Source organism: Elgaria multicarinata, chromosome 17, assembly GCF_023053635.1.
Source record: "Elgaria multicarinata webbii isolate HBS135686 ecotype San Diego chromosome 17, rElgMul1.1.pri, whole genome shotgun sequence".
Taxonomy (NCBI): Eukaryota; Metazoa; Chordata; class Lepidosauria; order Squamata; family Anguidae; genus Elgaria; species Elgaria multicarinata.
This window is the reverse complement of record NC_086187.1, coordinates 5,801,508-5,822,824: the sequence shown is the minus strand read 5'-3', so window position 1 is coordinate 5,822,824 and position 21,317 is coordinate 5,801,508. Positions and strand designations below refer to the sequence as shown.

The following is a 21,317-nucleotide window of genomic DNA, read 5'->3' as shown; positions in this document are numbered from 1 at the left end:
CCCAACTCCTTCATTATCGTTTGAGCCCACGAGCCCACTGATGGACCTGTCTCCAGACCACCTAGACGAGGTCCTCAGCACAGTGGAGGGGCAGGAGGAGGAGGAGGAGGCAGTGGTCCTCCAGGATGTGTGGGCTGAGGAGGAGCAGCAGCAGGCCGAGGCTCTCTCCCCAGTCTCATCCCACACCTCTTCCGCTGCCACCCCTGTTTCTGTGGCAACACCAGAGAGCTCAGGCGGGCAATTGGTGTCACCACGGAAGCGAAAGACAAGTATAGTGTGGGACCACTTTGAGGTAGGGCGGATCCCCGCTTTGCTGTCTGTAGCCACTGCAAACTCACCCTAAGCAGGGGTTCATCGACAGGGCATTATGGAACCAGCAGCATGAAGATGCATCTTCAGAGGCAGCACCAGGCGGTCTTGTTGGGGAAAGAGGCGGGCAAGGCGACTGGTTCCAGGGGAAAGCCAAAGGCGGCGGCTGCTGCTGCGGCTGCTGCTGCTGGCACTGCCACTCTAAGCTCTCTATCTCCCATCCCCACAAGGGTTAGGCAGGCAACCCTGCAGGACATGGGGTGGGGGAAGTATGGACCCACAAGATGGCGTTTTCCAACGCCCACCAAGATCACTACCCGCATCGGTGAGATGGTGGCGTTGGACGACCAGCCATTCAGCCTCGTCGACAACGCAGGCTTCAAGAGGCTGATGGCACTTGTGGTGCCATACTATAAGCTGCCGTGTCGCACCACCCTGAGCAGGTGGGTGGTGCCTTCCCTGTACCGTTCCTGCAGGGAGTTAGTGCTGGGTCGCCTGTGCCAGGCGGAGGCACGGATGGTGCACTTCACCTCCGACATTTGGTCCAGCGAGAGTGGAGTGCACGCTTACCTGTCCCTGACGGCACACTGGTGGGCAGCCGTGGGGCAGGAAGCATCCAGCACTAGAGGGACTGGCAAGGAGGGCTACTGCTGGGCCCTCCTCCACACGCAAGTGATGGACCAGTCCCACACAGCAGGGGAGATTACGGAGGCCATGAACCGCATGGTGGATGGGTGGCTAGCTGGGCAGAAGGTCACCCGCGGTTACATGGTCACGACGAGGGAGCCAACATGGTGAAGGCGGTGCGCGACGGCGGATTCGAGGGCATCCGCTGCATCGCGCACATCTTGAACCTGGTGGTGAGGGATGGCCTTGGGATGGGCAGCAAGGCCAACCTCGGTCCCCTGTCCGGGATCCGTAACCTCCTGGAGAGCTGCAGAAAGGTGGCAGGGCATTTCCACCACAGCGTCAAGGGCAGTCGCTTGCTGCGGGAGAAGCAGGAGGAGTTGAATCTCCCACAGCACAGGCTAGTGCAAGACGTGGTGACACGCTGGAACTCCACCTACCTGATGCTGGAGCGTATGGTGGAGCAACAGCGTGCCATCCACGACTTGTTCAGGGTCAGGGACATGGGCGTCCACCACATGGGCAAGCAGCAGTGGGACGCCATGTCCCAGCTGGTGGTGGTCCTCAAGCCGTTCCTTGAGGCCACCGAGACCCTGAGCACTAGCTCTGCCCTCCTCAGCCAGGTGATCCCTGTATGCAGGCATCTCCAGAAACAGATGGGCGAGTTTCTGGAGTACAAGGATCCCGTCACCGGCAGGCGCTTCGAGCCCGAGGTACGCGAAGCGGTGACCAGGCTGAGGGACGGCCTGATGCGGAGGCTGGAGCCCATCCAAACAGACAGGGCCTACATGTTGGCGGCCATGTGCGACCCTCGTGTGAAGGATGGGCTTTGTGGGCCAAATACCAGGCAGCACTGGGTGGAAATGCTGGTGGGTGAAGTGCGGGCGGCACGGGCCAAGAGGGTGGGGCAGAGTGAGGCAGAGGGGCAGAGTGAGGCAGAGGAGCAGGCCACCCCTCCCTGCAGCGGCAGCAGCAGCAGCAGCAGCAGCAGCCTCACCTGCATCCCTGCCAGCAGTAGCACAGGCCAGGGGTATTGGGCAGAGGCTCTGCATTCCGTGGTTTGGCAGAGACCCTCCCCAGCCACCGGCCAGGATGACGCTGGAACCACCGTGCAGCGTTACCTGGCAGAGCCCATGGAGGACTGCTCCATGGACCCCCTGGCCTACTGGTCATCCCGCTGCCAGATTTGGCCGGAACTGGCACGGGTGGCCATGGATCGACTCAGCTGCCCACCCACCAGTGTTCCATGCGAGAGGGTGTTCTCTATGGTGGGCGACATAGTGACCCCTCACCGCTCTCGCTTGGAGCCGGACTTGGTGGAGCAGCTGGTCTTTCTGAAGAGCAATCTGCCCCTGCTGGGATACCCCACCCTCAAGCCCTCGTGGGAGTGACAGGCAGGCTCCCCTCCCTTTAATTCCACCCCTCCTTCGGTTGGCAGGCAGACTACAGTTCAGGCAGGCTTTTTCTTTATTATTATTATTATTATTATTATTATTATTATTATTATTATTATTATATTATTTAGTGGCTGTGTTTCAGTTCACAACATCAACTCTGAATCATTCGATTCGTCTGTCTCAGTAAGGTCATGCCTTCTTCGTCTTACATACATACAGGCAGGCAGGCTGTAGTCCTTCTACAATTCAGTTCACTCCGTCAAATTCAGGCTTTCTCTTCTCTTCCTCACTACCACAGTAGACGACGTAGCAGGCAGCACTGCCAGGCTGGATCTTCCCCTAAAGGAGAATACTTCCTGCCTGGTGGGCATCATGAGCCTCTAAAAGCTGTAGGCAGAGTTCGTCAGCGTCCGTGTGTGTGTGTGTGACTGTGTGAGGGCAAAGCACCACACTTGATTTCATTTCATTTCTGTGGCGTCTGGTACAGCTTAGTAAACTCATCCGGATAGTTTTCCACCCAGTTCCAAAAGACTCCATGATTGACTGCACGTGTTTGGGTGAGGTGCAAGCAGGGGGCAAGGCAATGCCTGCCACCACCACCACTAGCCAGGCTGCCTCTCTCCAGCAGTCCACGGGTCGCCCTTTGGAGTGCCCTTGGAGTGGAAGACGTACTCCCTGATCCAGAAGTATCCAAACAGGCACAGGGTAGGGTAAGCAGGCACAGGGTAGGGTAAAACTAACAGTATAAAATCCGCACAACATCAAGTTTTAAAAGCTTTAGGAAAAAGAAAAGTTTTTAGTTGAGCTTTAAAAGCTGCGATTGAACTTGTAGTTCTCAAATGTTCTGGAAGAGCGTTCCAGGCGTAAGGGGCAGCAGAAGAAAATGGACGAAGCCGAGCAAGGGAAGTAGAGGCCCTTGGGCAGGCGAGAAACATGGCATCAGAGGAGCGAAGAGCACGAGCGGGGCAATAGTGTGAGATGAGAGAGGAGAGATAGGAAGGAGCTAGACGTTTATATTGGATTCTGAAGTGAATTGGAAGCCAATGAAGAGATTTCAGAAGCGGAGTAACATGGTCAGAGCGGCGAGCCAAGAAGATGATCTTTGCGGCAGAGTGGTGGACAGAAACCAACGGACTGATGTGAGAAGAAGGAAGGCCAGAGAGAAGAAGGTTGCAGTAGTCCAACCGTGAAATAACCAGTGCATGAACAAGCGTCTTGGCAGAAGAGACAGACAAAAATGATAGAATCCTGGCAATATTATACAGGAAAAACGACAAGATTTAGCTACTGCCTCAATATAAGGAATAAAGGAGAGCGAGGAGTCAAATATAAAGCCAAGGCTACGAGCTTCCTTGACCGGAGTAAGCGTAACATCATTGACAGTAAGAGAGAATGAGAGATGAGGAGAAGGTTTAGGAGGAAAAACAAGCAATTCAGTCTTTGCCATATTAAGTTTCAAACGACGATGAAGCAGCCAAGCTGAGATATCTGAAAGACATGCCGAGATACGAACGTGAACATCAGGAGAAAGTTCCGGAGATGACAGATATAGTTGTGTATCATCGGCGTACAGATGATATTGGAGGCCTCTCTCCCCGGTCTCGTCCCACCCCTCTTCCACTGTAACCCCTATTTGAGAAGCAAGCTGTCACTTCAACTCATTGACTTCCCCTATGTGCGGGAGGTACTCCAGGAGTCCACCGATCTCCCATAGTACAGCCACTTAGTGCGTACGGACAGTTTAAGTTTTCTGAGAAGTGAGCTCTCACTTCAACTCCTCTTGTAGTGCGCCGAGTTGAGCACAGCCACTACGGTGGATGCGCATGCCCGCATGCCTGGGAGCCGTCCTCGTGAGGTAGCTGGATCTGCTGGGACTGACTCCCCCGCAGATCTATGGCTTACTTGTGCAAGGTACCAGCTTTTCTGGGCCTGCCTGCCTGCCTGCTTTCCACCACCCAGGGTGCTACTGTGGTGGGGCATCTGCCAGGACTGACTCCTCGCCTGCTCTGCCTGCCTGGTGCCTGGGAGATGGGCTTTGCGGTTCGTGCCCAGCACCCTCCGGCACGCTTGCTCCCAGTCGTCCTCCTCTATGCCCCTCAATGCGTAACTGCTGGCTTAGAAAGAAACAACCAGCCATCCTTGCCTCACTTCCTCCTTGCGCCCGCTTACGGGTTGGTTTGCTATGCGTTAGTGCTCAAGCCATCCTTGCGGCACTACAATGCATGCTGCCTGCCTGCCTGCCTTCCCTCCCTTCTCCCCTTCCCGCCTCGCAGGGATGGTGTATGTGTCTTGCTTTGACTCAGGGGAGAAGTCCTTCCTGCGCTCACTTAGACTTTATCAAGTTCAAAAATCCATTTTTCAAGTGTGGAAGAAGATTTAGGGTTATCTCATGGCATGTTGGGATTTCCTTTGAACTGGCCCCATTGAGCTGTCTGCATTGCAACTTTAAATCCCTGACATACTGGAGTGTCCGATTTTCAAAACTTCCCCTAACATCAGGGGATGATGGGATTGGCTTGAAACATGGCGTCCATGTGGACACATGGGTAAGCTGTCATGGGACCAAAGGATAGGTTTCTGACGTGCAAATTGACGTAGTTGTAGAATGGGACTTGATTTGGGGTGAGTTAAAAGGTTTAAGCCCCGCCAAAAATCAGGCGATGATGGGATTGCCTTGAGTCTCAGCGTCCATGTGGACACATGGATTAGCTTTCATGGTGCCGAGTTTGTGGTTTCTAACATGCAAACTGACGGAGCTATCGAAAAGGGTGTGAATGGGGTGCCCGATTTTCATAAATTCCCCAAAAATCAGGGGATGATGGGATTGCCTTGAGTCTCGGTGTGCGTGTGTATCCCTGGATAAGCTTTCATGGTGGCGAGTTTGAGGTTTTTAACGTGCAAATTGACGGAGCTATCGAAAGGGGTGTGAATGGGGTGCCCGATTTTCAAAAATTCCCCCAAAATCAGGGGATGATGGGATTCCCTTGAAACTTGGCATGCGTGTGTATACGTCCATGAGGTGTCATGGTGCCAAACTTGAGGTTTCTAACTTTAACAGAAAAAAAGTTGTTTACTTTTTTAGCTTTCAATGCAACCCTATGGGGGGGAAACGGAGCTCCGATCTGGATCCGGAGCTCCGCAGCGGAGTGGAGCGGACATAGGCGGAGCGGGGGTGGAGCGAAGTGGCCCAATCCGCAAAATGCGGATCTGGAAGAGAAGCGGAGCAGGGGGTCCGTGCACACCGCTGCTAGGGGTGTGATCCGCTTCCCTTAGGATTGGAGAAGCAACAGCGAATTGGGGTGATCCTCCTCCGCCTGAGGCGGAGAAGCAAATCGGGGGCTGGAGAAGCATGGCGAAGACAGGTGACCATAAACGGAGTGGTCCTCTTTTCGCGGAGCGATCCGCCCGCCATTTTGGATTATTTCGCCCATAGGATTGCATTGCGGAAAAGATTAGTGGATAACTTTTTTGTTTTTCAAGCTATTTGAAACTCACTGTGCTTAGAGAGTCGTGGGTGGGGGTCATTTTGAGCCTATTTTCAGCACTCTGTGTGGTGCGGTTTGCTTGCTATAATTTTTTTAAAAATAGGGTAAAAAAAGCTGGAGAGGTACCTTTTTGAAGTGCTGAGAGGCAGATTCAACTCCCAGTCATGATCACCTGACTAAGCATCCTCCAATCCCAAAGTTGGAGGGGGGGATAGGCAAAACGGGATACTTAGTAAACTGGGATACTGGGAAACTTCTCTTTCTTAGTCTCTGAACGGACTTTTCCCAGTGTTTTTTTAAACAGTAGCCCCACCAAACGCACAAACACAACCTGAAATCATATACTAAGCAAATAAATAAATAAATAGGAAACACAGCACTGCTAACCACCCTAACCTTGGTGAACAACTGAATAGATGTGGTGCAAGGGGATGAGGTCCCCTAGGGCATGTGGACGTGCCCAGTGCATACTCCTACCCTTGGAGGGTCCTCAGAACCCTCCAAAGATTAACCAGTGAAGCTACCTATGCCTGTAATGAGTTGAAGTGTAAGCTAGCTTCTGGGCATGTCCACTTTCCTTTTACTGGTAAAAGACAGATATAGCCTTAAAAAAAAAACTTGTTGTGATTCAGCAAATCACAACTGATCACAAATCACAAGGTTCACATCTAATCACAAATCACAAGGTTCACCCTAACCTTGGTGAACAACTGAATAGATGTGGTGCAAGTCGATGAGGTCCCCTAGGGCATGTGGACATGCCCAGTGCACACTCCTGCCCTTGGAGGGTAATCAGAGCACTCCGAAGAGTAACCAGTGGAGACTGGAGAAGCTAATGCCTATCATGTGCTGAAGTGAAAGGTAGCTTCTTAAAGACTGATACCTACTTAGGGCCAGTCAAATTGGCATATCCCCCTCCCCCTGGGCACGTCCGTTTTGGATATTTTCCCCATAGTTGCATTGCGGAAAAGGTTAGCTGATAACTTTTTTTTCAAGCTACCTCCTTGAAACAATGTGCTTATAGAGAGTCATGGGTGGGGAAACATTTGTGCCTATTTTCAGCACTTTGTGTGCTGCAGTTTGCTTGCTATATTTTTTTAAAAAATAGGGTAAAAGAGCAGGAGGGGGTACCTGTTTTTGAAGCGTCCTCCAATATTAATACTAATGATTTTAGTATTAACGGTGTAATTATACAGAATTATCCTTAAGTATTAAATTTATACAGTTATACTACTAACAGAACACAGTCCCACACGACGGCTGAAATTATGGAGGCCATGAAGTACATGGTGGAGGGGTGGCTGGCCAGGCTCACCTGTGGTTACATGGCCAGAGGAGAAACCAACATGGTGAAGGCTGTGCATGATTGTGGATTTGAGGGCATCTGCTGCATTGTGTACATCTTCAACTTTATAATGAGGAATTCCCTTGATATGGGCAATGTTAATTCGGGCTGTGCTCCATCCCGTTTCAGGTCGTAGAAGTGGGAGCGGAGCGACCTGCTTCGCCTCCGTCAAAAGTGGAGAAGCGGGTTGTGGGCAGCTGAGCAATTTACTGATTTGCAGAGCGCTCCGTGTCTTTTTGGAGCTCCGTCCGCCATTTTGGACTTTTCTCCCCATAGGATTGCATTAGGCAAAAAAACTCCTATAACTTCTTTTTAAAGCTAGATCCCTGAAAATTAGTGTGCTTAGAGACGTTGATGATTGAGGGTCATTTGTGTTGATTTTTTTTTAAAAAAAAAAGTTCAGCGGTTGGGTTTTAAAATTTTTATTGAATGGGTAAAAGAGGGAGGGGGAACCTTTGTTTAACGTTGATTGGCATCTTCATCACCCAGTCGTGATAAGTGATCAGCCCATGTGAAGCATCCTCCAATCCCAAGGTTGGAGGGGGGGGAATAAGTAAAAAGGGATACTTAAGTAACTTTTCTTTGTCTTTGGCTCAGACTTTTTTGTTTGTATTGGGGATTGGTGAAGCTGTAGCCCCAAGCAAACTAACACACACCTTAAATAATATACAAAGTAAAATAACAGATAGGCTCCCTAGATAGCATCTGGGGGCCACAGGAGATTGAGGATTCCAGGTTCATGGAAGGCAGCACTCTGACCTCAGATCTGGGAGTCAGTCCTCTGCCCCCCACCACCTCCCTCCTCCTTGCAGCCAAAACAGAAAGAACCATGACTGATGCCTCTCCGAGGTCAGGAACTCCCCCAGTGGGCGGGGCGGAGGGGAGGGGATTGGGGAGGTCAGGATGGGGGTTATCCTGAGGCTTTTCCAGCATCCATGCACCACAGGTGATACTGTGGGATCCACATTGGTTGCACTCACAGGGGAAAAGCAATCCCTCCTGAGGTGCCCCCTGTTCCTTCTATAAGTTTGACCTTGGGGAGTCTCCACTACATATGAGCGTGGCTCTCTTCTTTTCTGAGCTACTGATGCTGGCATCCAACCTAAAGTTGTTTTCAACCTGACCCTGTCTCCTACTTGCAAAGGTGGAAGAGGTGCTGTGTGCTTGTCATAATATGCTTTCTGCTGCCTCTGTCGATCTTGTAATCTAGGGTGCGCTCCACGTGGCACCCTGGGCTTCAGGGCAGATGTAATAGCTGGCAGTGTGCTCCGTAGTAAACGTCCCATGAGCAATTGGGCAGGAGCAAAATCTAAACCTGTTACTGGAGTATTACGCAGGTTCAACAGAGCCAGATATGGATCAGCGCCATCTTGTAGAGTTTTCGATAGCATGTGCTTGATGGTTTGTATAGTACGTTCTGCTTGCCCGTTGGACTGGGGGTAAGCTGGGCTCGAATGTGTCAAGGTGATCCCCCACTCAGTTGCAAATTGTCTCATAACCTGGCTCGCAAATGGTGCATGGTCACAGATTATCTCTTTAGGTATACCATGACGTGCAAATGTTGCCTTCAATCTGGCAACAACAGTCACAGCTGTTTTATCTGTCAAGTGGAGAACTTCAGGGAACTTAGAAAAGTAGTCCATGACTACCAGGTAAGAGTGACCTTGTAACTCGAAAATATCAGCTGCTACCTTTAGCCATGGCAGGTCTGGGATCTCGTGAGGGATCATTGGTTCCCTCTGATTGGCTGGCTGATGTTCCTGGCATGGCTGACAATTGTTGACCCACCATTCTATCTCTTCATTCATACGAGGCCAATACATCAATGCCCGAGCATGTGCTTTAGATCTATTGACCCCTTGGTGTGGTAAGTGCAGCAGTTTTAACATGTTGTCTCTGGCGCCCTGGGGGATGATGATTTTGTGTCCCACCAGCAACAAGTCATTTTCAATTCGAATACTGTCTCTGAGAGGCCAATAGGGATAAAGTTCAGGCCTAATCTGCTTGCGCCTCCTGGGCCAGCCATTAATATGTAGAGTCTTCAAGCCCTGTAGGCATGTATCTGCTGACGTGTGTTCTTGCAATGATTTGAGCATATGATCACTAAGCGGGTCTGTACTGGACAAACTGTAGATCACTCTATCTTCCATCAGAGGTTCTGTATCTGTGGAGAGAGTACTTGTAGTCGCCCTAGAAAGTGTGTCCGCTATAAGCATGTCCTTGCCTTTCGTATAGTGGATCTGAATATCATATTTCTGCAGTTGTAATAACATTCTCTGTAATCTTGCTGGGGCCTTCCCCAGTGGCTTGGCAAAAATTGCCTCCAGTGGCTTATGATCTGATTGGACTTTTACTTGGACACCAAAAACATACTGATGGAATTTTGACATTGCAAAGACGATTGCCAAGAGTTCCTTTTCTATTTGTGCGTAATTTCGCTCCGCCTTGGATAAGGCACGAGAAGCATATGCAATTGGTCTCTTTTTCTGGAATAGGCATGCCCCCAAACCATCCTTGGATGCATCAGCTTGGACCCATAGTTGCTCCTTAGGGTCAAAATACTGCAAGACTGGTGCAGTTGTAATGGCTTGTTTTAGTCCATCAAGAGCTGCCTGCTGTTCAGGCCCCCATTGCCACATAATATCATTTCGTAGAAGAGTCCTGAGGGGAGCTGTTAGGCTGGACTCATTAGGTATGTATTGGGCCAAGTATTGAATGGTGCCCAGAATTCTTTGGAGACCTTTCTTATCTTCAGGGGGAGGTAATCGGATGATTGCTTCCACCTTGCTGTCATCTGGTTGTACACCATCCTTAGAGAAGATGTGGCCCATATACTTGACAGTATCCACCAATAATTGAATTTTGTCCTTATTAAACTTGACACCCTTTTTCCTCGCTCTGTCAAGTACCTGTTTAAGTATCTTATCATGCTCCTCCTTGCTGGATGCTGCAATAATCATGTCATCGGCAATGATATGGATGCCAGGAATGTCCCCAAAGCACTCATAATTTTTCTGCTGGAAGACTTCACTTGCTGACTTAATGCCGAAGGGCAGTCTATTAAAATGATACCTCCCCCACGGGGTGTTAAACGTACATAGTTCCGATGACTCCTTGTCTAGGGCCACTTGCCAGTAGCCATCCTTCTCATCTAAAATGGTAAACAACTTTTTGCCAGCAAGTTCTCTCTGCACATCCTCAACTGTAGGGATTGAAAAATGTTGTCGCTTCACTGCCTTGTTGAGATCCCTGGGATCAAGGCACAGCCTGAGTGAACCATTCTTTTTTTGTGTTATCACCATGCTGTTGACCCATGCTGTTGGAATAGTCACCTTTGTAATGACTCCCTTTGACTCTAGGTCTTCCAATGTTGTTTTCAAAGGGGCTATGATTGCATATGGAATCTTTCTGCATCCATGCACCACAGGTGATACTGTGGGATCCACATGAATATGATGCACACCTGGGAAACGACCCAGGCCTTCAAAAACATCAGAATAGTGTTTGAGGAGACCCTCCATCTTGGTTGGAGAATGTACTGCTAATACGTGCACACGTCTGATCAAGTCAAGGGCTACACAGGCTGACCGACCCAGAAGTGGTGGATCTCCAGTTTCTGTGACATAGAAGGTTAGATTTCGATTCTTCAGACCATTTTTGCAAGGAGCTATAATGGTACCTCTTGGTTTGACCTTTGCTCCACCAAAGGCAATTAGTGTCACATTTGTCATTGCTGTATGCACTTTATCCTGCAAGCACTCTGCAATATCTTTTGGAATTGTGTTAGCATCAGATCCAGAATCTAACTTGAAAACAACTGGAAGTCCTGCCACAACTACTGTGCTATACCAGGCTTCTGGGCTTCCCATGAGCCTAGCTTGATGGCATGTAGTTATTACTCCCATGAATAAGGCATTTACATCTTTGGTGAGACTGGAAGGCTCAGATTGTGTCCTACACATTTTAGCAAAGTGATTCCTTCCTGCACACCTATTGCAGGTCTCTCCAAAAGCTGGACACTGCCTGGGCCTGTGAACATAACCGCATCTACTGCAGGAATTGCCCCTTGCCGCTGTAGGTTTAACTGTTGCAAAGGTCTGCTTTGGGGCCCTTTTACTTTCTTGGTAGCTTATGGTCCTTCCGCTTTTATGTTGGATGGCTAAGATGTTTGTTTCTGAGGTCATTGCTGTTGCCTGAGCCCTGATAAGAGCCTTTGCTCTACAGATGGTAATAGCTTGCTCTAGAGTCAACTTAGGGTCTTCTAGAAGCTTTTCTTTAAGCTTGCTGTCTGAGATGCTGAAAACAATTTTGTCTCTAAGCATCAGGTCTGTGGAGGCCCCAAATTCACAGTGCTGAGATTTTTCTCTAAGGGCTGTAACAAAACAGTCTATGCCTGCTTCCTCATTATAAGGAAGCTGCCAGAACTGGTACCGTTCAAAAACAGGGTTTCTCCTGGGCTCACAATAAGTTTTGAATGCAGCAAGGGCTTCTTCTAGTGTCTGACTTTCAGGATCTGCATAGATATTAGGAATGGTGTTGTAAATTTCTAAAGCCTTTTCTCCTATGCAGTGCAGCATTACAGCAATTTTGTAGTCTTCTGACTCTTTCTCCGCTTTTGTAACTGTAAGGTATAGTTGTAGTCTCTGTTCCCATTTCCTCCAATTTTCTCCTAAGTTTCCAATAAAGCTTAGCTCAGAAGGAGGTTTAAAATGCTCCATGTTTTATTCCAATCTGGCGGCGGGCACTAAAACCCCTCTTCAAGTGGATTTCTGAAGGGGAGAGTCCACTGGAGCTATCGTCAGATGTAACAGCAGATGGAATCAAACGGACACGGAGTGGGCGAGAAGTGAGACTACCAGCAAAGTTTAAGGACTATGTTATGGGATAGTGGTGAAGAGCTGAGATTGACAAGTTAAGATTTAATTGAACAAAAGTTATTGTTTTTATGGAGAAGGGGGGATGTGATATGTGGATGTATATACCTTTAAGAGGCCTGTAGCTGCTAGTCTCCAGGTCCTCATCGAAGGCCTGGGCAGAGCCTCTGTTTCTGTCAGTTGGTGTTGTGGGCCTTGCTGAGGGAGTTTGGTGTCACTGTTCTAAGAAGTTTTAGTAATAAAAGAATCCAGCAATGAAAAGACTCTGATGTTATTGCCTGGTAGTCTAAAGGCAAGTGGCAGGCTGAGCAGGCAAGCTCACCCGTAGGGTCCCTATGCCTGAGGGATGCTACAGACATAGCGGCCGCAGCACATTCCTCCGCTGAGCACCTGGGCCACGAAGGCAGCCTCTCCTCTCGCAAGTTTCGGAGTTCTTCCCCCATAAGTTGCACGAGCTCTGCCCTTGGCCCAAGAAAGCCATTTAAATGCCACGGCCATGGCAGAAGCAGTGACTTATTATTTTAATTTTTAAAAGTATTTTCATTCTTGTTGTAAGATGCTTTGGGTCTGAGAAAGATGTCCAGTAATAAATAATTGGATGATGGTGGTGGTGATGATGATGTAAAGAGGGTGGGATGGGGTGCAGGCAGTCACAGTGGATGGCAGCCTGAACGTGAGCTGACAACGTAACGCAGCATCGAGAAAGGGCCACTACAATGTTTTGGTTGGTATCAAGAGGCACAATGTCAGCCAGACTCCCAGAGTTTGGCGATCAACTGCCTGGAACGGAGCAAACAGACCAACAGCAGTGAGAACCCTCTGCCAGAGATGCTTTAAGGTGGGCTCCTGCATTGAGCAGGGGGTTGGACTTGATGACCTTACAGGCCCCTTCCAACTCGACTATTCTATGGGCCTATGAACTGGAGCCCCCACTCGCCCATACACACCTCTTCCTTGCAAAGGCGCCAGCACTTCTCGGGTGACTTCCTCAGCCACGAGCTCCGCCACCATCTCTGGCTCCAGCCCCTGGGTGGTGAGGAAGGCCTGGGCCTTCTTGCCCCTGTCTGGCTGCTGGGAGGACAGGATCACCCGAAGCAGCTTCTCAGAATCATGGGCGGAGATCTCACCGAAGGAACAGCCCAGCTCCTGCAGAGCACCACGGAGAAGGACGGGGGGAGGCCAATCCTGAAGCACCTGCCGCCTGGGAGAACCCCCACCCCACCCTGACCCCATGCCAAACGGACAGGCAAGATGCTCGGGGAAATTCCTATGCTTTCTGGAGCGCCCGCCCCAGGCAGCTCCAAACATGTGTCCAGACATTCCTTGGACCCACACGGACTACAGCACACCTCTTGGATAACAACGTTGTCCACAGGCAACTCTGCAAGTTCTGCCACTCCCCGTGCCACGGAAAAAGCGCGTCTCTCCTGCAGCTGTTCCAGAATTCTTCTGCGCTCATTCTGGAAATTCTCAACAGTGTAACTGCTTAAAATGGCACGATCAATTAAGACAGAAGAATCCTTCAAGGCAGAGCTGAGGGCACTTAGCTTCTTCAAATCTGGCCCAATGTACAAAAGGAGCACAAAAAACAGTAACGAAAAAAGACAGGGCCGTTGCTGAAGACGTGGCGCCATCAGCCCTTCAGAGGCGAGAGCCTTGGGGAAGGAGCAAACGGGGACTCAGAGGTCAGCCGCATCGACCTGCCACCCAGGCCCCTCCTCCTCCTCCTCCTCCTCCTCCTCCTGCTCCTCCTCTGAGCGCCACCCTGGCCAGAAGCACATTGGGCAGCGAGGACAGAGACGGCCACTTCAGTGGCTGTGCCCAAGCAGTGTGGCAACGAGGGACAGGGCCTTTTCGGTGGTGGCCCCCAGACTGTGGAATGATCTCCCTGACGAGGCTCGCCTGGCACCAACGCTGCTCTCTTTCCAGCGCCAGGTTAAGACTTTCCTCTTTGCCCAGGCATATGGCGGCACATCCTAATGACCCACATGTTTAGTTTTAATCGGTTTTTAATGCTTTATGTGTGTATGTACTGTGCTTTAGAGTTTTAAATTTTGTATACTTGTTTTTACCTCAATTTTAGAATTTCTATAAACCGCCCAGAGTGCCCTGGCTATGGGAGCGGTATATAAGTGAAATAAATAAATAAATAAATAAATAAATAAATAAATAAAATGTACCACTGGCATCCATGCTGCTTTCCTTTCAGATGCCAGGTGTAAACCTCTTCACGTACCCAAGAGCTAACTTGCCCAAGTGTGCTCCTTTTCATGTGCCAGTTTATTTAAGCACTTCACTGTTTTAATGCATTCCTAATTTCTAAAAATTTGTAAACCATCTTGGAATCAGTCTAGAGCAAATGTTTTAAACAAATAAACCACGTCAGGCTGATCAGCAACTGGTGGCCCCAGTCCCTTCCCTTCCCCAAGTGATGAACACAGAGGACAGGGACTGCAGAGGTAGAAGGCTTGGCCTTCTGTCGAAAGGCACGGGCCTTTCAATGCACTTGCAAACTACTTACTGCTCTGCCAAATTTCTGTTGGTTTCCTATCCCATTTCTGTGCCACAGTCTGTTATGATGATGATGGTGATGATGATGTTCTATTACACTTAAAAGGAGCCCAAATTTGGCAGCTAAAGACTTCTTTAACCCTAGCTTGCCTTTAAGGGCCGCCTGAGGCCAGGCACTGAAAACGACACTCTGGCTGAAGTTAAGCTCCAGTTAAAATCCACAAATGTCAATCCAGCGACTAGGCTACGTGGGCAACACCCACCCACAGGAAACACACACACAAAATGGTCCTTGCCGTGAGGAAGAGCAATGTTGGGAGCTGCAAAAAGCTGAAGGCGTTTTCCTAACTCCTCCTGGGTCCTGCATTGCGGCAGCATCACTTCCAGGAGACATGAAGCCTGTGACTCCACCCAGGGCCTGGGGAGGATGGGAGGCGGCACATCACGTGTGGCTGGAAGCTGTGGAAAGACCACCTGGAGTAAGCGAGGCGGGCTGCAGAACACTCCTGCCCACCACCCGGACTTCAGGCCAGGGACATATTGAGGCAACTTGCGCGAACAGCCACCCTCCGCAACAGAGGTTTAGGAAATGAGGAGTTGTACACACCAGGAAAGGTGTGGTGTGTGGGTGTTAACTGTTCTTCATCTGGTGAAATTAAACTCACGATCAAAAGAACACAACTAAGGAAAAAGGCTCAGTAGACTTCGGGCCTGTTCAGAGGACATGCGAAGCCACGGTTAGGCCGTCGACCCTCTTGCAGCAAGTGGTGAGTGCGTGTTTAAACCGTGGTTACATAGCCACCATGGTTAGGAATGGTTCACACAACATGCTAAGCCATGATGTTTACCTCAAAATGCTTAACCACCGTGGTTTAGCATGCCGGCGAAACAGGGTCAATGCCTCTCCCTTTAGGAATCCCTCCGCTGGATCCCAAAGAATAGGATCGTGGCCCATGTTTTACCCCATGTAATGTATGCAGGACCTCCTCCTGGTGGATGTATCTGTCGGGAACAAAGATTGCGCCAATGCACGCCTCTTGTCCTGCCTGCCTCATTCCTCTCCCTAAGCGCAGGACAAACATGCGACTCAGCAGCAGCAGCAGCAGCTTCGCCTAACTGGTTGATTCCCCCCCCCCCCCATCCCAGACAGGGCTGGAATTGGAGTAACGAAAGGCCTAAGAGGCTAAGAAGAGGAACGGGCCTGTTGCAAAAAATAAATATGATAAAATCAAACCAATTATCGAACATTAACAAATGTATCTGAATCAAACACAAAAATCTTCACCATAACTCATTTACTACACATTTCTTCATTTTTTTTTAAATTTTTTATTCATTTTCTACACTATATAAACATAAAAAAAACATTCCAAAATATAACTAAAACAACACAATAGGAAAAAAAAAACTTCAAACATCTGCTACATACATATTGAATAATTGTTGAGTACAAATATCAAAAACTATTTCATATACCTTATCACACTACAACATCTTCGTTCTTAACATAAAAGTGCACCCCCCACCTCGGGATCATTCTTGAGTCCAAAATCTAATCGTTTCTTCTGCTGGTGGTTTCCCACTTCCCTTAGTAAACACAAACACTAGGAACTGTTTCCAGATTCCTTCGAACTCATTTATTTTAGTTACGCCTTTTCTCCACTTAATATTACATGTCAGTTTATCATTAATGGCTATGTCCCATACTTCTTTATACCATTCCTCAATAGAATATTCCCCTTGAATCTTCCAGTTCCTAGCTACCATCAGTCGTGCTGCAACCAACAAACTCGATATCAGCTCTATAGTTCCTTTTCCACACTTTGTATCTTCAAATAGTGACAGCAATGCTATTTTTGGTGTTTGTTCTATTTTCATTCCCACTATTTCTTCAATTTCTGAGAACACCATCTTCCATAATCTTTGTACATATTTGCATTGCCACCACATATGTAAATACGTTCCTTTTCCCCCACAACCTCTCCAACAATTCGCTGAATGTTGATCACTTATCTTATTCAATCTAACCGGGGTTAGGTACCACCTCCATAAAATTTTAAAATAATTCTCCTTTATTCTTACTGATAAACTTCTCAACACTCTTTGTTTCCATAGTCCCTCCCAGCTCTGTCGCCCTATTTGTATCTTCAAATCTGATTCCCAAACCATTTTCTCTGTATTCTCTCTAAACTCCGTCTCTAACAATATTTTATATATTTCACTCATTAATCCTTTTAAAACTATACTACCTCCTTTTCCTTCCTCCTTACTTCCTACTAATTCTTCAAACCTCGTCATCTTTCTGCACATTCTATTATCTTTAATCCACTTTTTATTCCATTGATCTAATTGACCATACTCTAGCCACGATAACTTCTTCTTAGGGGTGTGCACAGACCCCCCGCTCCGCTTCACTTGCAGATCCGCCATTTTCCGGATCGGGCCGCTCCGCCCCGCCCCCAGCTCCACCCACTTCCGCTCCGCTCCGCCCGGAGCTCCGGATCCGGATCCGGAGCTCCGTTTCCCCCCCCATAGGCTTGCATTGAAAGCTAAAAAATTATACAACTTTTTTTCTGTTCAAGTTAGAAACCTCATGTTTGGCACCATGACACCTCATGGGGATATACACACGCATGCCAAGTTTCAAAGCAATCCCATCATCCCCTGATTTTTGGCGAATTTTTGAAAATCGGGCACCCCACACACACCATCCCTGCGAGGTGGGCAGGGGAGGAGGGAGGGAAGGCAGGCAGGCATGCAGCTGGCATTTCTGGGGGCATAAGGAAGTGAGCCAAGGATAAGCCAGTAATGCATATAAAATGGAATAAATCAATCAATAAACAAAGGAGGGGTGGAATTAAAAGCAGCAGTGTTGCTCAATAAACAACAAGAAGAACTTTTTTTAAAAGGCTATATCTGTCTTTTACCAGCAATAGGGGGACGTGCCCGGGGGAGGGGGAAGTAGCTGCCAGTTCAAGACACTGACAGCCACAGCTCTGAGAAGAAGTAAAATGCTCACTTTGACTCAGAACAGGCATTGCTCCACCACTGAAAAGTGACCATTCACTTCAACTCATGAGAGGCATTGCTCCACCGTTTTACTCTCTTTGGAAGGCTCTATGGCCTTCCAGTGCAAGAGAGAGTGGGGGCACGTCCACGATGAGATGCCCTAGGGGAGCTCATCCCCTTGCACCACATCGATTCAGTTGTTCCCCAAGGTTAGGGTGGGGAGCAGTGCTGTGTTTCTATCTCTTATTCTTGGCTTAGTATATGATTTCAGGTTGTGTTTGTGCATTTGGTGGGGCTACTGTGTTAAAAAACACGGGGAAAAGCCCGTTCAGATGAAGAAAGAGAAGTTTCCCAGAATCCCAAGTTACCTGTTTTGCCTATGCCCTCCTCCAACTTTGGGATCATCATGACCGGGAGCTGACTCTGCCCCTCAGCCCTTTGAAAAAGGTATTTTTCCCGCCGATTTTTTAAAAACGTCTAGCCCGCGACCCGTACGATGCAGAAAGTTGAGAGTGGTCTCAAAATGACCCCCATCCACGACTCTCTGTGCACAAGAATTTCCAGAACGATAGCTTAAACCCCCCCCCCAGTTATCCCCGATTCTTTCCCTCAATGCAATCCTATGGGTGAAAAGCCGAAAACGCAGTTTGAGCCGCGCGGTTGACCCGATTTTCACAAAAATATAGCCCGTGACCCAGACAACGCAGAAAGTTGAGAGTGGTCTCAAAATGACCCCCATCCACGACTCTCTGTGCACAAGAATTTTCAGAATGATAGCTTCAAAAACAACGTAGTTATGCGCGATTATTTGCCGCAATGCAATCCTATGGCGAAATGTTTTCAAGATGGCGACCGGAGCGCTCCGCCTGAACTCGGAGCTCCGAAAAATGGTCGCTTCTCTTCGCCTTGCTTCTAGGGGGTCCGTGGTCCGCTCCTACTCCGCCTCTGGGTAAGGCGGAGCAGGCCAATCCGCTACTGCTTCTACGCTCCTAATCGGAGCGGAGCACATCCCTACTTCTTCTCCTTTAACAAATTTTCCATATCCTCTCTTGTTTTAATATCTCTTACCCAATCCTTTAATTTTATTTTATTTTTCTCTTTTAATATTTTACATAATCTACCCTTTAGATCCTCTGGGAAATTCTTTAACATTATTATCGGTGCTAGGGGCTTCGACAGGAGCACTGGCCATATCAGCAGGAAAATCCCCCAGAGCCCTCTGGAATCCATCGGAGTCTATTAGCCTCCGGGGGTGGACCATTTTAATAGGCCCCCCACCCTTGCAGAGGGGAAAGGCCGCCGAGAGTCTAAACCTCAATAGGAAGTGATCTGACCATGACAAGGGGGTAGATGTTAGTTCCCCCACTTCCAGATCACCATCCTCCTGTCCAGTCGAGAAAACCAGATCAAGCGTGTGCCCCTTTGCATGTGTTGGGCCGATGACATGTTGAGACAGCCCCATGGTTGTCATGGCAGCCATGAAGTCCTGAGCCGCTCCAGATACAGCAGCCTCGGCATGGAAGTTGAGATCCCCCAGAACCACCATCCTGGGGGTTCTCAACACCAGGTCCGAGACAACCTCTGTCAGCTCAGGCAGGGAGACTGTGGGGCAGCGGGGTGGACGGTACACCAGCAGAATCCCTAATCTGTCTCGAGTACCCAACACACAGTACAGACACTCAAGATCGACACTCGACTGAACAGGAAGCCTAGAGAGGGAGATTGTATTCCTATAGACCACGGCAACCCCCCCTCCCCGGCCCTCGAGTCTGTGCTGGTGCTGCACCGAGTACCCAGGAGGGCAGAGCTGGGTGAGAGCAACCCCTCCCAGTTCCCCCACCCAGGTCTCAGTGATGCATACCAGGTCAGCCCCCTCATCCACAATCAGATCATGGATGAGAGAGATTTTGTTTTGGACTGACTGGCATTCAGCAGCAGCAGCACCAGACCCGAAAGCAAGCTGATAAGGCCGCCAGGAACCATCTGGTTGGGGAAAGGTCTAGAAGAGGGGATAGCTGTAAGGAATCTGTCCCCTCTTCTCCTCATCTGGCCTGTTCCTCCCCCAGCACCATACCTCCCCCTACCCGTGACCACAGTTATGCAGGCACCCCCATATTCCCCAGAGCTCCCCAGGCACATATTAAAAATTATTTAAAAATTGATTAAAAGTTTTTTGAGAAATTGCTGTTGGTTGCTGGTCTGCTGGTGTTCTCCAAAACAGGGTGGCTCCTCTGTGCGACGCAAAGTGCGGCGCCAGCGCCGAGGCGCTGCCTCTGGCCGGCTGGAGCTTTACCTGTAAGCAAGGCGGGGCACTAGTCAGCAGATGTTCAGCAGCTGGGGGAAAGAGACTGCAGAGCCCAGGCTCCTGCAGCCCCAAGGTCTTCTCTCCCCACTGCAAGCACACCCCACCTTCCTCTGGCCGGCTGGAGCTTTACCTGTAAGCAAGGCGCTCCACGGAGCCCAAGATGGGGGACACGTGGCTCAGCAATACTACAAACGAGAAAGATCTTGGAATTGTTGTAGATCACAAGCTGAATATGAGCCAACAGTGCGATATGGCTGCAAGAAAGGCAAATGCTATTTTGGGCTGCATTGATAGAAGTATAGCTTCCAAATCACGTGAGGTACTGGTTCCTCTCTATTCGGCCCTGGTTAGGCCTCATCTAGAGTATTGTGTCCAGTTCTGGGCTCCACAATTCAAGAAGGATGCAGACAAGCTGGAGCGTGTTCAGAGGAGGGCAACCAGGATGATCAGAGGTCTAGAAACAAAGTCCTATGAAGAGAGACTGAAAGAACTGGGCATGTTTAGCCTAGAGAAGAGAAGATTGAGGGGAGACATGATAGCACTCTTCAAATACTTAAAAGGTTGTCACACAGAGGAGGGCCAGGATTTCTTCTCGATCCTCCCAGAGTGCAGGACACGGAATAACGGGCTCAAGTTAAAGGAAGCCAGATTCCGGCTGCACATCAGGAAAAACTTCCTAACTGTTAGAGCAGTGCGACGGTGGAATCAGTTACCTAGGGAGGTTGTGGGCTCTCCCACACTAGAGGCATTCAAGAGGCAGCTGGACAACCATCTGTCAGGGATGCTTTAGAGTGTATTCCTGCATTGAGCAGGGGGTTGGACTCGATGGCCTTGTAGGCCCCTTCCAACTCTGCTATTCTATGATTCTGACTAGCTCAGTGGCAAAGCATATACCTTGCATGCAAAATCCCCCACAGCAGACGCAGGTAGGGCTAGGAAAGACCCCCGACTGAAACTCTGGAGGCCGCTGCCGGTCAATAGGGACAATACTATTGGTTTATTATTCTATTTCATTTGTACCCCACTTTTCTCCCAAAACATTTGGCACTCAAGGCCAGATGGACTAGTGGTCTAACATGGTTTAAGGTATCTGCCTATGTTCCTAATGTGGATGGGTTTTGCTCAGCCAGCTCAGAATACCACCTTGCAGTAAATGATGGAAGCAATGAAATGTGGGTGTGTTAACCAAGAAAATGCCATTGCTGTAATTCGCTGCAACGAAGTTAGCATAAATGATGAGGTTCTCTTCAGAGATAGCAGGTTAGTGGTGTTTTAGTCTAAGATGTAGGGACATGGCTCATGGGAGAGCCAGTCCAAGGTTCAATCCCCAGCGGCATCTCCAGATAGGGCTGGAAACCCTATCAATGGCCCCTTTCAGACAACACGCTAAACCATGCTGATTAATCACAAAATGGTTAAGGTTTTGTGGTTAAGCAGCATGGTTTAGCGTGTTGT

The 21,317-nt window shown here is 49.1% G+C and overlaps 1 protein-coding gene across 1 annotated transcript in view; it reads right to left on the bottom strand.

Annotated features, from left to right (window-relative positions):
- The window catches only part of LOC134410257 (maestro heat-like repeat family member 5), a 90,506-nt gene extending 76,197 nt beyond the window's left edge, over positions 1-14,309 (bottom strand). Inside the window, exons 1-2 of the mRNA XM_063143428.1 lie at positions 14,274-14,309; positions 12,985-13,183 (exon numbers count right to left, since the gene is read on the bottom strand). Of these exons, the coding sequence (XP_062999498.1) occupies positions 12,985-13,183; positions 14,274-14,309 (235 nt within the window). The remainder of the gene's footprint in view (positions 1-12,984; positions 13,184-14,273) is intronic.
- Between the last annotated feature and the right edge of the window lie 7,008 nt (positions 14,310-21,317).